Consider the following 16,233-nt stretch of genomic DNA (forward strand, 5'->3'; position numbering starts at 1 on the left):
GTCCTTAATAATTTGTTCAGACCAGAATTTATACAGATCTGAATGTTTGCAGTGAACTCAACGGTTATTTCTTGCTCTCTACATCATGTTTGTGTTCTCGCAGGTCGGTTGGTACATTCGCCAGAGCCTTGGACTGCAGTAGTTCTGTTCGGCAGCCCAGCCTTCACATGAGCGCTGCCGCAGCCTCCAGAGACATCACCTTGGTGAGAAACACATCCAACACATCCAAAGCGGCCTTGGGTCAAATCTGCCTCGCTCCATAGATGTGAAGTGTGGTGTGAGTGCAGCCATGTTGATCAAAGAAAGTGTGTGTGTGTGCATGCATGCATGCATGCCTACGTACGTACGTGTGTGTGTGTGTGTGTGTGTGTGTGTGTGTGTGTGTGTGTGTGTGTGTGTGATTGTTGAGGCCTGTGTGTGGTTATTCCTAACAAGCACTTGGCCCCAGAAGTCTGGTGTGGGTCTATTCTGCCCTAGATCTTATCCTCATATATAAAACATAGATGATAGGCCTTCTAGAAACACACACACACACACACACACACACACACCCACACACACACACACACACACACACACACACACACACACACACACACACACACACACACACACACACACACACACAGCCTAGAGCCTTGGACATGGAGCTGCATATAAACTCCATGGACTTGCTGAGTACTTGTACTCCTCCCAACCAGCCAGAGAAATGTTTCACACATTTTCTGCCGTTATCGTTTCAAACCACGATGAGAAGTCCTCAGTCTATGACGTACATATTTATTTATTTGTTTATTATAAACCCGTGTGTTTCAGTTTCACGCTATGGACACCCTGCATGCCACGGGTTACGACATGACTCGAGCCATCGCAGCGCTGGTGCCTCAGGGCGGGCCCGTGCTCTGCAGGGACGAGATGGAGGAGTGGAGCGCCTCCGAGGCCAACCTGTTCGAGGAGGCGCTCGAGAAATACGGCAAAGACTTCACCGACATCCAACAGGATTTTGTGAGTAGCGACCCGACGACAAGCACACGGGGTCAAAGGTTACTTCTGATTGTGTTGTCATAGTTACGATACGTCCCTTCTGTTCCGACGAGTAGGTTGAAGTGATACATTCCTATCAGCTCGCTGGTTTTTTAATGCACCCTGCAGCTGCAGCTAACTTAAAGGATCCCCTTCTTAAAGTCACTGCATGTGCTCACATGCATGAAGAGAGAGACAGGACATGTCAGGAGGAGAGAGTAGGAGATGACGTGCATCAAAGTGCCACGGTCGGATTCTAACCCGCAGCCTCTGTGACGAGGACTGCAGCCCCCCCCTGCACATGCTAGGCTATAGAAGCTCCAGGATCGTTTTTTTGTGTCTTCAGTAAACGATGTTCTTTTTCTTCTAGGTTGAGCTGTAACAGCTGTATCTTCTTCGTCTCTGTCTGGCCCTGTGTGATTTCTTACTGTGTTTGATTTCAGCCTGATTGTTTCAGTGTAGCGGAGATATGTAGGTGGACTTATCCATGACGAAGGAACCACAGAATCAGACGTGTCGGACTTCTTTTAGGCGTTACGCTGATGTTTCGCAGAACAGTTAGGCACCATAGTCGTGTGGTCGGCCAAGATGGAACGTCTTCCAACTAAAAGCACAAAGACCAACAACTCAAAGACGCACGTAACAGAAATATCCTTCAGGAAAAAAGAGCGAGTGCAGACGCCAGGAAGAGAGCGTCTTATCTGCTGTGCTCTCAGCCTCTCTCTCTCTCTGTCTGTGCATCACTCCACCACCTGGTGGCCGGCTGCTGTCAGTGCCTCTCGCTCAGGTTTCCACCCAGACCTCCTCCTCAAACAACAGGACGTCACCGCCGTTATGGGCGGGGCCTCTTTACTCCACGGCTCATTCTGCCTCCAAACTTCTCAGCCGACACTTGACACTGTCACTTCTCCGGGTTGGGTGTATTTTTATGGCTTGTTTGTGTTGGTCATTTAACTGAAGGAGAATACTGTGGTGGGTTTTTTATGTTCATGGTGACATGTGAAGGAAAGTGCTTAAGACGCTTGTGCCAAATCCATGATGAGGTCGTTTTAAGCAGCTTAACTGAACAATGGAGCAGAGCTTGAGAAACATCCATCAGCGGTCAACAATAAAAAATCATGAGCTGATAGTTTGATTCGAAGAAACATGATCAGATTTGAGCTCCTTAAAAAAGGATATCTTCGGGTTTCTTTGGTCGTTGGCAGCCGGACGAGCGACGTGGACAGAAATCAGAGAAAATGATCTGAAGTGTTGGAGAAAAAAAAAAACCTGGTGGACATTTTTCATCAGTTTTCTTGCGTTTCTTAGAACGTTCTACTGACTTTAATGAGATGGTCTTTTTTTTTTTTTTTTTTCAGTGCACATTTTATGTTCCTGTGGAGCTCTCGGGTGCTGCAAAGACAAATCCTAACATATAAACAAAACTGGGGAATTAAGAATACAAGTAACAGATGAATGAATAATCCAAATAACTCTCTCTCTCTCTCTCCCCCCTCCCTCCTGCAGCTGCCCTGGAAGTCCCTGACGAGTATTATTGAGTATTACTACATGTGGAAGACCACAGACAGATATGTGCAACAGGTAAAGACAACATAGGGATTTGAGGTCCACCTCCAGCAGCCATCTTTGTGTTTTCATCATTGGTGTGATTCAGACTCTGCTTTCTGACAGCTCGGTCAAATGTTTACATTTTGTCTGCATGCATCTGCTCTGTCATTAGACCAGCTTCAAATTCAAAAATGAAAATCACCTTTTTATTCTTGTCTTATTATAAACAGGGTTATGTATGTCAGTGACACTCTGAAATATTCCTCCTTTAACACTTCTTCTTTCTAAACGTTGTGCTTGGAGCGGGCCTCTCTAATCTTCTTCCATTCCTCTGTCTCTGCTCCAGAAACGATTAAAAGCAGCCGAGGCAGAGAGCAAGTTGAAGCAGGTCTACATCCCCAACTAGTGAGTACCTGGTTGCTGGTATCTGTGTGAAACATCGGATCTGAATATAATCACCAGAGAGGGCTTTTCATCAGAATAGACGGAGGTATCTCTGGACATCTGCTGCTTTCATTAAAAACACAGACCCCCTCATTCTTAGTCCTGACAGCTCTCCGTTCAGGGTCTGTGCAACTGCTGTCTCGTGCAGCACACTGATGAATGTCGTCTCTTCTCTTTACGCCTGTTCTTTTCTTTGATTGGCTCATCGGACCCCCCCTCCTCTTCTGTTTCTGTGTCGCTCCACAGCAACAAGCCAAACCCCAACCAGCTGAGTAACAATGTAAAGCCAGCTCTGGTGAATGGAGCGGCGGGTGCTGTTGCCCCAGGAGTCCAAGGGGTCCAAGGGGTCCAAGGGGTCCAAGGGGTCCAAGGAGTCCAAGGAGTCCAAGGGGTACCAGGGGTACCAGGAGTACCAGGAGTTCCAGGTGTTCCAGGCGTTCCAGGTGTTCCAGGAGTTTCAGGGTCAGGTCAGATCCCGGGTCTGGGCCGAGCCTGCGAGAGCTGCTACAGTAAGTCTTCATCATTTGAAACTCTGATGAAGACATGAAGAGTCTGTATGGATTAGTGTGGTTAATATGATAACCAAGGATTGTCGCTTCACATAATAAAAGACGCTGCTGCAGGTTTAGTGTGCACGATAGACTAAACGTGGTTGACAAAGACGCGTACTCTCCGCTCTTGAAGTTCTTCATGTGATCATGTGGGGCTCGTTTACATCTGAAGAAAAAACAACGAGAAAACAGTTTCTTCAGTTCCACCCTTTTATTCATCTCACTTACATGTTCTGCATTAAAAGAGCACCAAAGCATCCTCCTTTAAACAGGTGTTATTTAAAGACAGTGTGTGTGTGTGACACACATTAGAGAGAGTGGGATGTGGAGCCCTGCAGCACAGACTGCAGTTATTTCAGTGGTTGTAGTTAATTAAGTGATGAATGATTAAAGGTTGTTCTCTTGCTCACATGCACTTGAGCTGATGTTCAATGTTCATGGCTTTTCAGCAAACTCAGGCCTGTTTCCTAAATGTCAGTGTGGTTATTTATCGCGTGTGTGTGTGTGTATCTGTGTGTGTAGCCAGCAGCTCCTACCAGTGGTACTCGTGGGGACCCCCCAACATGCAGTGTCGGCTGTGTGCGTCCTGCTGGACCTACTGGAAAAAATACGGAGGACTGAAGATGCCGACAAGACTGGACGGAGAGCGGCCTGGACCCAACCGCAACAACATGGTACAAGCTAGCGCACACGCACACACACACACACACACACACACAATCGCATGCATGCTTCACTGTACATTAATTATTTATTCTGCAGACAAAAGCCTCCCTGTTTGACCAAAGCCTTACTTAAAGGAACAGAAAGACTGAATGTAATTTGAACCTCCCGTGTTTTTCTGAGTAATCAAAAAGTCAACACAGTCCAAAAAAGAACCAGCAGAGCGATGACCAAAGCCGCCAGACAACCTCTGTCTCAACCTCACTGTTCTTCTCTCCAGCCGCAGACACTTAAACGCACCTTTATGAGTGTTGTCGCCCTCAGCTAGACGTGCCAAGAACTTCCCGTGTCACAAACACAGATCCATTCTTGTTGTCTCTCCAGAGCCCCCACGGCCTGCCCCTGCGCCACAGCGCCAGCCCCAAGTTTGCAGTGAAGACGCGTCAGGCTTTCTACCTGCAGACCACCACCCTGACGCGGGTGGCACGCCGCATCTGCCAGGACATCATCAGGCCGCGATACCTGGCCAGGCACCCCTACCTCCCTGTGAACACAGCAGCCATAAAGGCCGAATGTAGGAACCTCAAAATCACACGGAGCGCACTTCATGCCAATACTTTAAAAAAAAATGGATTGGGTTATCTTACTCTCTACTTATTTCTGCAGGTGCCCTCCGTTTGCCTGATGGGCCAAAAAAAGCTGTGCCACTGAAACCTGTGGAACGTAAACCTCTGGAGTCTGTGGTTCGGTATTTAGGTGAGAAGAAGCCGCTCACAGACCAACATCCCTGATACTGTTTTTATTTTTTTTACCCAGTTTGAACTGAAGGACATGATGTAGCACACGGCTCGATGGCTACTTTTATTCTAAAGTCAGAGTCATCTGGTAAAGCACTTTGGTACAGACCTAAATATCATCCATTGATCCTAACAACTTATTATCCACAAACTTATCCGACAGCACGAGTTCACATTGGATATGGAAAAGTGGCCGGGTCAGACACATCTCAACTCCTTATCCAATAAGTTCTCTAAAGCACATCAGGCGGTCTGCTCCTGCTCAGGAGCAAAGTTATACATTTGATTTAAAAAAAAAAAAAAACACTGACAGGAGGTTTGGATAATCATTTTACAAATTACCATCAAAATTAAAAGGGAACAAGAAACACCTGTCACTAACAGATGAATGGATGTGTGATGCAGTCTTAATACGATTGGCTCCTCAGCAGTTTTTGGTTCAAGTTAAAATTCAGTTTGAGATCAACTGTCTCCTGTTTGAAAGATGTTTCCTTTTTTAAATATTTTCAGTTAAAAAGTTGCGTATTGTCTCTTTAAATTTCTCAACCTTGAGGTTTGATACCTAAATCTTGTCTTGCTGATGATTTCCCTGACAGCATCAGCCCTCATAAATATCCCTTTTTCTTAGTGGACTAGCATTCGTACACTTTTATTGAAACCTTCCACACTTTGGTCCTGCTCTTATTAGCAGAATGACATTTAGGTTTAAAGCTTCAGTTCATGTTTCTCACAGTGAATGTCACACATCCAGACTCTTTCAGAGTAATTCTTGGCGCCTTGAAATGAGTTTATCATCATCATGTGTTTTAAATATTCTCTGAATCGAAGCGTCTGAGAATAGTCGGTCCCTTATGATAGCTTAATTCCTTCTCGTCCTTTCTGCTTATCTAAAATGAAGCGCTTTTAATCCCTTTCTTTTTTTTTTTCTTCTTCTTGGGTTCCAACCCTCCCTCGGCCTGTTTTTCTCAACTCGTTTCCGTCCTCTCTGTCACCCACAGAAGCACATCCCCGTCCAGCCAAACCCGACCCTCCTCCTCGTGGAGCGTCCATCTCTACAGGCAGCCTGACGCCCATAAAGTCCTCCCCCATCCTCAACAACGGCTCCCCCACCATCCTGGGCAAACGATCCTACGAGCAGCACAATGGACTGGATGGTGAGTGTGCAAGCGCGCGTGTTTGCGTTTCGATTTTCCAGCTCGAAAGTATGACACGAACTCTGAACTCAGCCGCTGAGTCGTGACTCCTTTGTTTCCTCGTGTTTACTTTAATCTTAGTTTCCAGAGAAAGCTGTTTGAGAATATGAGCACAAGGTAAACATCTGTACTTAGTAGAATTCATGTGAAGCTTTGGTGATTTGATTGTAATGAAGGAAATGTCCACAGTTGCAGGTTTGACTTCTTTTCAGGTTTAGTGCACTTTAGTCTCTGAATGCAGATGATGATGTCAGTGGAGGAACAGAACCATGTTTAATTTCAGTCAGTATTTGCAGCATTTCTTTTCCTCTCGGAACAACTTATTGCAGTAAATGTTTCGGTCTTGGACTCACTCTCAACACAGCTAAGATCAGCTGCTGCTGCTGCTGCTTCTGCAGGGTGAAGAGTTTTTGTGGGGGCTCTTTATTTTTTTGGGTTACGTCCCACTTTCCCCGCTCCCCTGTGAAACGAGCGAGGGGAAGAGACGGGCTGAGAGATCATGAGGAGTACGAGTACACCAGAGAGAGAGAGAGAGAGAGAGAGAGAGAGAGAAAGAGAGAGACGAAGAGAGGAATCGGATCGGCCTCGCTGCTTTAGCTGGAGGCTACAGTCTGTGTTGTCATGGTAACAGTGGATAGGAAGAGGAGGAGGAGGAGGGCTTGGTAAGTGTATCCTCAGGGAGAGCATCTTCAGCGGTCTGTGAGCCCACCGCAGGCCCGGGCTGGGATAACACACAGAGGAAGAGCCGGAGAGAAGCCAGAATCTGGTTTACAGGATAACTTTATTTACAACACATCACCCGGCCGTGAAAAAGATGGACATTTTATATCAGAAAGGGTCAAAGGTCAACTTCATTGTGGCATAACAGTGCAGTGCAGAAACACACTAGCAGCTGCTGTTTAACAACATATTTTAGTAGGATTATGACCATATAATAACTGCTGCCTGTGTAACCGGGGTAATGATGCCGTGACACCAAGGATTCTCTTTTTTATTGACCATTCATTCATTCAGATAAATGGCGCAGTGAAACAGAAACTCTTTGTTGATTCTGCTGCCTGCTCCATCTCCAACACAAGACAAATAAAAATAAAAAACAAATAAAGTTCACACAGCATGAAGAGGCTGTGACTGACATGAAAACATTGTGAGTATATAGAAATAACCACAGAAGAAGAAACAGGAGGCGGGGTCATTCCTCAGGGTCAGATTTAAACAGTGAAAGGTCAATGTTGTGTGATCTGCACATCCTCAATTTAGACTTTATAGCTTCTTTTTTTACTGCATAAGAATAAAAAGCGTCAGCCATGACTGCTTTCAAAGTAATCGTCTCAAATAGGAGCTGCATGTTAAAGGTGGAGAATTATCACTGCTGTGTCTGCTTCAGGTTTGGAGTCGCTCAGAGGCTATTAGCGTAGCATTAAGACTCAAAACAGGGAGAAAGCTTTGCTAATTAGCATTTTGTGTTGTGCTTATTTTATGTCTACAAACAGAAAGTTTGCATCGTCTAATGTCTAAATGGTTTAACTTTTCTCTCAGTAGATGTATACAGTGGTAGATAAACATGTCTCCCTATAGTCCGAGTGTTTCATGAAGCTGTCTTTATTATTTTAGCGACAGGGCCTAACAGATGTAGCATGTGCTGCTATTAATGCTCCAAGCTTTGACTGAATATGTCAAATGTTGAGGAAATATTGTGAATGTTCATGTGTGTGTTGCTCACCCAGCTTTGTGGCTGAATGCCCAACATCAAAACAATGGATCGACAAGGAAATGCTCGATGTCTGTCTAACTTGATTTTTGGAAAAAATCCTGACTGTGATCCTTAAATGGAGGATTTAAAAAAATTCGGAGAGGCTATTGACCTTGTGGTGCTTTTTAAAAAAATGTATTTTACATATATTAGCTCTGATGGACACAAGTAAAGAGGAAGTGAATTATGAAAACCTGACATCTGCTGTGCTGTTGAATAATAGTCTGGGTGTTTGATAGGTGGAGTTGGATTAATTGAAGAAGAAGGCAGGAGAAGATTTACAGGGTTCATTATTCACAGTCTTTATTTCTGTAACCTTACTTTAGAATGCAGTACTGTATGGTGCCACCAGGGGGCAGAAGACATTATCCTTTCAGTGGACTGATGAGAGTGTGTCCTCTTCCTCCTCGGCAGGCTCTAAATCCAAAGGCCTGACTCCACAGTGGGACATCATGGCCAAGCGGATGAGCGATTCTGCGCGGCCGTCCGTCTCTCTGCAGGACGAGGTTCATGAGCTGGACTGACCGCTCCTGTGGGAACGACCTTTACTTCACACCCAGGTGAGGAAACACTGCTCAGAGGCTGGGCTTTGTTATGATTCTTCTACCTCTGTAGTGACGTTAAATAATGAGGGGCTCATTCACTCTTGGACTCAAAGTGGCTGTAAGTAAGTTTCTAACATGTTTGATTAAATCGGGGCAAACTGAAAGTTCAGGTAAAGCCTGCAGGTCTAACCCTCCCTGCCTCTAAGGAAGATATCTGTTGCATATTTGCTGTAAATTGTACGCGTGGTTGTAAACTAAGAGGAATGAAAAAGAGTTGTGATTTCAAACAGGTGAGTGAAAGAGAAATAAACTCGATCTTTGACGGGAACGAGCCGCTCATGATCTCTGACCTCTGTGTGTGTGTGTGTGTGTTGACAGCAGATGGGAACATGAAATGGAAGGGCGTTTTTTCCAGCGAGCTAAAGCCGAGTGCAGCTGAGGGAAGTTGAATCTAAAAGGAGACGACGGCGTGGCCACCTTTCTTCAGTCAGCACGGGTCTGTCACACTGACCAATCGATGATGGGTCAGTTTGGCTGCGGTCAATCAGAAGAGGAGCCTGGCTGTACAGGACTGTGTTTATTACTTACATTTTCTCGTTATAACTGTCATTGTAATTATTGTTATTGTTATTCTTGTTATGATTTTTTTTTTTTCTTTTTTTTTTTTTTTTTTTACCAACTATAACTCAGCTTATTGTTTGTCAATCAAACGATGGAACTTGTGAAGTTTCATAAATAATGCTTGCAGAGCCCTGTGGAAAAGGGTAAGAAGGACTGTAACATAAGCCACTCGCATCTTCTATGTTTGTTTCATGTTCGTTCAAAAGTTAAATTCAACGAGGAGACGCACTTTGATTTCAGCGACCTGAGTTCACTCCTTGTCTTTTGTTTCAATGAATTTGAATGCTTTACGGGAAATCTTCTGTTTTGTGAGCCGGCCTTCTCTTGGGCCAGAGAGGTTTAACTTATTGAGAAAGACTTGCTGTTTTTTCTACCTTTTTCACAAGTAATGCATCTATGCTTAGATAATGTAATTAAAAAAAAAAAGAGAATTGATTTTCCCTCTTCTTTCGGTGTCTGCGCACAGACATGTCCAAACTCACACAGGTATGCAAACTGAATTTATGCAACAACAAAAAAAAAACATCCAGATGATTCCAACATGCTTTCTGTTTTGTTCCCTAAAAGTGACCATTATTAGACCGTTGAAATGCTCGCCATGTTTTGTAAGCGAAAGTTAGAAATAACAACCTAAAAGCAGGACTGTGTTCTGCTTTCATAAACATTTTGTCAATGTGTTTATTTTGTGTGTCATGGTGCATACAACTCCTCAGTCGAATAACGCCAGTGAACATCCGCCTTGATGGTCGAAGAAGACGGTGACGTGAGCGGTATCTACAGTGACACATCGACTGACAATCCTTTTGTATCTTTAGCAATTTGAGGAGTGAGCTCAACACTTCAAACTTTTAATTTGAGCCTGACGAGTCATTACAGTTCTCCAAATGTTCAATGATGTCAAGAAACAAAAGAGCGCACATCATAAAAAACGGGGGGGTTTGAGTGGCTTCTCAATTTTTCTGCATTTTTGGAACGTCGTTCTCAGGAAGCGATTCGCAGAGCGAGTGAGGTACGCTGGTCCAGTTCAGCAGACGTCTAATATCCAATAAGGGAAAAGATGAAAAGATGCAGTATGTGTATCACGTCTCTGTGCCTGGAAACACCAACCAACTTTGTCATACAGTGTGAGTATTAAAGGTGTGAGCAGTTAATAAACTGAGTCTCGGGCATGAAGAGTGGAAGCACATCTAGAGATAATATCACCACACTGTTGGACTGTTATATAAACTGCTCTTACATTATAATACAACCATCAAATTAGATCTGTTTCTTGACTTTGGAGAAAGCTATATGTAAGTTATACTTGTAGCTAAATCACCAATACAATGTACACCTTTCAGAAGCAGGCCTCTGCTTAAGAACCAAAATAAAATGGTTAACAGAGATAAATGTACACCTAGTTACAAACAGGTGTGGATCCTTTTTGCCCTCGTAGCTCCCTTATCTTTCATAGCATCCGTTCAAAGTGGCGCCAGAATCGTCCCTGGTGAATTTCTCATCATGCTGACATGATGGTTTCTTGCTGCAGATTTGATCCCCTGCTGATCTCTGACGTGAATTTTCAGTTCCACCCCATCTGAAAGTTATCATTTCTGTCCCTTTTCAGCGGACAAAAAAAAAAAAAAAATGATGCAGTTCCCTCTGGGGTGCCCTTCGAGTGGAGAAAAACATGATGCAGTGAAGAACAGTAGATAGGAGTGCCCTCTAGAGGTGCTTCTGGTTGAATGCCCTGCATGCTTCATGATGCATTGCCCGGTCCTGAGGAGAACATGCTGCAGTGTTAGTTGCCCTTTCAGTGGAGATAATGTCACACACAGTGCCCTCTATGGTGCCCTTCATCCCCGGTGCAGTGCCATGTCGGGGGATGGGGGGGGGGGGGAGTCTGGCTTGATGCTGTGTCCACTCGGTTGCCCTTCCACTGGAGAGATTGTGTTTGGAGTGCCACATACATTGCCCACTTGAGTGCCCTGTGTTTGTGTAAACATGACGCATTGCTTGTCAAGATGAGACAATTTAAAGGTGTTTTTTTTTTTTTTCTAGGGTTGCATCAATCTTTATCTTTACCCGGAGTTTGACTCTTTCACCATGAGTGTGACAGAACTTTTTGCTCGCTTGCCTCAGTCCCCGACTGTGTGATATCCACAGCCAGTCGCGGACATTTCGAAATGGAATTGAATCACAAAGGGAAATGTAGAAAGCATGTCTAGCCTTCATATAAACTCTAGGACAATAATAGACGGTGTTTGCCTGTGTGTTCTGAGACTGGCCTGTATAAACTGAAAAAATACATGAGAGAAGTACAGCAACTGCAATTACTTACAGAAACTAAGGAAGAACATGGCACATCACTAAAATTAAAAATAAATAACACTGGCTGCTTTTACAGCTGTGACTCCTGCTATTCCTCAGTTTTCTTTTTAAATCTTTTAAATCTATAGTCTACCATGTTGTGTGCAACGAATCTGTGGACTACAATCTTAATGCTTGAAATGTTTTTCCAAGATTATAGCCGAGGCTTTGTCTATAGCTACAGCTTAGTCGTGAAGTGCTCCAGTGTTTTCTCACTGAGGGTCTTTGGGGTCATTGTGTTCTCCCACTCCTCTTCTCTTCCTGGGATTGTTTATGCTCTGGAGAAACTAAATATAAATGTCTGTTCGCACAGCGCCTAGATCTATAGTTTCAGGCTGTTCTTTTCACATTCAGTCCACTCATCTGTAGGACGAGGTCGATGCTGATTGCTGGCGTAATGGTTCTGAGCGAGCATCCCTCCTGTCTTCAGGATGCTCTGTGGAAAACAGCATCTGTAAGGTATTTTAGTATCTCCCATTAATGTCCAATTGAAAAAATATCTGGTTGGTGAGTGCTCAGATAACATTATTACAGTGCTCTTTAAATCACTGAGGGACCATCCTGTCTCGTTGATGGGGGCAGTTTTCCTTTGAAGACCACTTAGAAAGACTGGACACGGTATGCAGAGGCGATGCTTTAGTTTCAGCGCTACATCCTGAAAAACATCATCGTATATCATCAGGTTTGAATGGGCCTTTCAGTAGTCTTCTCAGAATTTCCATTCCATTGGTATTGGAAACCCAGCATGGAACAAGTTCACCTGCTAACCCTTTAGCAGCAAACCGTTGTATCTGACAAAAACTAAAGTATGTTTGTATTTGGGAGCTCAAGAGTTGCATCTGTAGTTTATTTTTCTGAACCATCGGGAACCATCAGGTTTGCTGTATGGGTTTAATAGTGTGGGCAAACATGAAACATGAAAATACTCACCTCCCATTACCTGCTCCAAGCTTTGAAGGCAAATATCTTCCAACCATGCAGGCAACCTGAAATATAAACTCCCTTCGGGGAAGTTGTTCTATTTTCACCACTTTAACATGAAATACCAATGTTTTTTTCGATACAGTTTGGCTTCAAGGAGGACATGTTGCAATGAAATGTGAAGAGCTGCAGATAGGAATAAAAACTTGGTCAGATTGATACACAAGAAAAAACTAACTGCTTTCGTGTGGAAATATCACAGAAAGAAAGAAACTAGAAATGTAATTCTTTCCACTTTCTCTTGAAAGTTGGAGAAGTGAATCAAATCTATACTATATTTTCTGAACTAAACTTTAGTCAAATGATAAACACCCCTAAACACTGGAGCTACAAAGCTACCAGGAGGGTTTCGATTTCACTGGTGTGACCCCCCTACCAGAACTTCTTCAAACAGTGTTACAGGGATCACATTCTCCTCTGAGCACAGTTTGTGTTTAGACATAAACCACAGAATATGTACATTTCTCAAGTTTCACATTTTTCTACCAAATCTCCAATAATGCACCTTTAAACTGTTTTATAAAACACAAACATATTTTTTAAACTTGTTTCAATCCCTTTCAATCACATGACAAACACATCGTCATTATGATGCATTTACGTTTTCTTTTTGAGTAATCAATCAGTTATTGTTAAATCCAGTTCCATGTTTTTTTCCAGTCTTGCGGATCCACTGACCGATGGGACTGTCTAAAGATCTGCAGACTAAGGTGCGGCACACAAATGGTTAACAAAAAGATGCAAGAGGTGCGTGAGTCTGACTGAGCATGTGCTGCTGCTGCTGCTGCTGCCGCTGCTGCTGCAGTGAAGTAAAATGTGTCCATTTCCAGCCGGACAGCAGAGACACTGTGGAAGAGCTGACGAGCCGCAGACTTATCAGCGCTCCATCCTGGACGACCTGACCGGGTTAATGTGCCTGATCCGCCGGCCTGTTTACTGAGGGAGACACCGAAGAGCTCCTATCTGAAGGTACAATAAAAATAATAATAATAATAATAAAGCTGCACTGAGGAGGATGATTCATGTCCGTCTGCTGGAGCCGGCTGCTCAGCGACATGCAGCCAACATATTGGGATGCAGGAAGGAGAGCTGTTACGATCAAATCGTGGTGTGTTCAGACATCCTATGAGGGATGTTGTTCATCAGCTTCTGCATTTTGCCCACCCTTTGATTTTTTTTTTTTATGAGTCTTTGCTCGTATAAGTTGGAGCTTTTTCAGTGTTTGTCTGAACTGTTTCCCAAATTAAATGCAATGTGATCCATGCACATTGCATGATTAAATATTCTGTTCAAACACAGATTGCTCTCTCCTCCTCCTTCAGCATTTGTTGTGTGCTTAGTCGTTCCCGTCACACCTGTTCAAATAGAGACAGGACATGCATTGACAGCTATGGAAATAAGGTCCGTAGCTTCAGCCAAGTGTCTAGTTTTAACTTCTGGGGTCCAATAGACCTTGAAGGGGAGTAAAGGTGTTTACTAAAGGTGTTTAGTTAAGTCTTTTGGAGTCTGTTATTATTTGAGGATCGTAAGTGTACCGCACTGCTCAGGAGGAAGGAGGCGTGATGCTGCAGCGGAGTCCCAGCAGCTGGGCCTGCGCACTGGCCCTGCGCACTGGACTGGCCCGGAGTTTTCAGGGACGATACAAGATGACTTTGCCCCATGTAGCGTGATGAGTACAACAACCCATATGGAGTTATTGTCACTGACTTGTGTCGTCATGGAATATCGACACCATGGTCACATTATTGTGAATGCTTTGAAGAAGAAGCTTTCTTTTTCTTGACTATGGGTTGGATTGTAAAAATCCCCCATTGATTGGTTCCATACAAGGTCTGCGCTTCACATTTGAGATTAATCCCTGTTGCTGCCCGGTTATAGCCTATATCCCCCCCCCCCCAGCTTTACAGTGCCTGTATTGACATTTTGGACCTATTTTTAACCCGCACACCATCCCTCACAGCAAGCAATCCCCATGACAGAAGCACTGGTTTTACAAAATTACATCCAGCCCTGCTCCACTGTGTAGACACAGAGCATATATTATTGTTGTATTGAGTAAAAGCCTTCTGCATGTCAAAATGTCACTTTGTTATTCAATAATATTAATACTCTTACCATGTATGGTACATTTGAAGGTTGAAAGGGCATAAAAGGTCATCTTTAAAGTACAGGAGAGGGTACTCCAACCACGTCTCATGTGCAGGAGAGAGAATTCACAAACCACACTTCTTACTTTGGTCATGTTTTTAGTTCAAGTTTTTACTCACTCACAATGCCTTTCATTCTCTTTTTATCCTCAAGAGGTTGCATTACATTTCTGATGAATCAGTGCACTGTAACAACTCTGTCACTTCGTGACAAACGTATCTCCACAATGATTTCTTTTCTTTCTTTTTTTTTTTTTTTTTGGTCATAATTTTGGGTCTATAGGGCGCCACATGATAAGTCCTAAAACCCGGACGTGAGTTAGCATTTAAAGCGCCATGGGGTCTATCCTCTCAAACTGAAGTGTGGCTTTCGAATGGGTTTGACACGTGAAATAAGGTCTGCGGTTAAGAGATGCTTAATTGCAAATAATTTCCAGTCTATTTTGGACTTTCTCACAAAACCAGGAAATAGATAATGGATCAAATGTTAAGAGCAGGTAACAGATATGCACACATAGAAATGTAGGACATACTTTTAGTTCTAAAAGCAGACAGATCAAGGGTTTGTAGATATATTATATCAAACATGCAACAAAACGCTGATAAGTGCCATGAAAGAGTGATCATTCTAAGAGTTCTTGTTATTATATTTTTACAATAATATTGCTTTAGTACATTAGCCCTGTTCACAGTTCTTTAATTATTTTTTCAATTAAAACTTTACTTTTTGAAATTCAAAAAAGTACTGAACTTATGAATTTTAAACCTTGAATTATTTGAGTTTTTCTCCCCAAAAAAAACCAGTCGACAGGATTCACATCAGTCATTTATGTGATGGAGTGAACGTCTTTTCCCTTTAGACTGAAACCCCCCACGCTCCCGTTTCCATGTGACTTTGTGTTAACACGTACATACACTATTTAAGATGCTAAATATTTAACTCTGGTCACAGCAGGTGACTGTTAAGCTCAAACCCTCTTTTTGTTTCCCCAAAGATCTCTGTCCCTGAAACCTTTGCAGAGCAGCCAGCATCAATTATGCATCGTCAGCCATCGATTATAAAGCTTCTTTGTCTGATGACAGATTAACATGCGCATGCATCCCTCCATTAGAGGCATTACTCTCCTCTGCACCATGATGACCATGTCAGTAAATCTCCTGCTTTCCCTCTGTAGCTGCTCCAAGATTTCTAATCTAAGGGGAATGACCCACATGCTATTGAGGACAGGGGGCTTATCTCCCATGTCTTAGGGTCCTTCATTAAACTGCAAAGAGCTGGAGAGCTTAAGGAGTGTGTGGGGGAGTAAATAGGGGAATACACCAGTCTTAAAGAAGATAAGGTTTATATCTTAAAGATGACTCTTTGGAACAACGTTTTTAGTGTATATGGATTTTGTTGACTTGTGGATCATTGATTATATTGCTGCGTTGATCTGTGATTTAAACGTCACCGTCCACACTTTTTAAAGTTCTTTACTTTGTGAAATGTTTTCACTTCTGATATAAAAAAAGAGTGCAGCGCTATGAAGGACTTCAAGTCAAGGTTTTCTCTCTAAGAGTAACTCCTCCCAACCTCATGCTCCCCTCTTTGATGACCGTTTTCCCTCCCTCTGCCTCC

The 16,233-nt window shown here is 43.4% G+C and overlaps 1 protein-coding gene across 1 annotated transcript in view; it reads left to right on the forward strand.

The window, feature by feature from the left end:
* Window positions 1-9,566, forward strand: part of mta1 (metastasis associated 1) — a 40,966-nt gene extending 31,400 nt beyond the window's left edge. Inside the window, exons 8-18 of the mRNA XM_079370407.1 lie at window positions 104-203; window positions 817-1,005; window positions 2,530-2,604; window positions 2,918-2,976; window positions 3,262-3,524; window positions 4,089-4,240; window positions 4,614-4,803; window positions 4,896-4,985; window positions 6,025-6,180; window positions 8,387-8,532; window positions 8,899-9,566. Coding sequence (XP_079226533.1) covers window positions 104-203; window positions 817-1,005; window positions 2,530-2,604; window positions 2,918-2,976; window positions 3,262-3,524; window positions 4,089-4,240; window positions 4,614-4,803; window positions 4,896-4,985; window positions 6,025-6,180; window positions 8,387-8,496 — 1,384 coding nt within the window. The 3' untranslated portion in view covers window positions 8,497-8,532; window positions 8,899-9,566. The remainder of the gene's footprint in view (window positions 1-103; window positions 204-816; window positions 1,006-2,529; window positions 2,605-2,917; window positions 2,977-3,261; window positions 3,525-4,088; window positions 4,241-4,613; window positions 4,804-4,895; window positions 4,986-6,024; window positions 6,181-8,386; window positions 8,533-8,898) is intronic.
* Window positions 9,567-16,233: the final 6,667 nt, after the last annotated feature.

This window comes from Symphodus melops, assembly GCF_947650265.1.
Source record: "Symphodus melops genome assembly, chromosome: 19".
Taxonomy (NCBI): domain Eukaryota; kingdom Metazoa; phylum Chordata; class Actinopteri; order Labriformes; family Labridae; genus Symphodus; species Symphodus melops.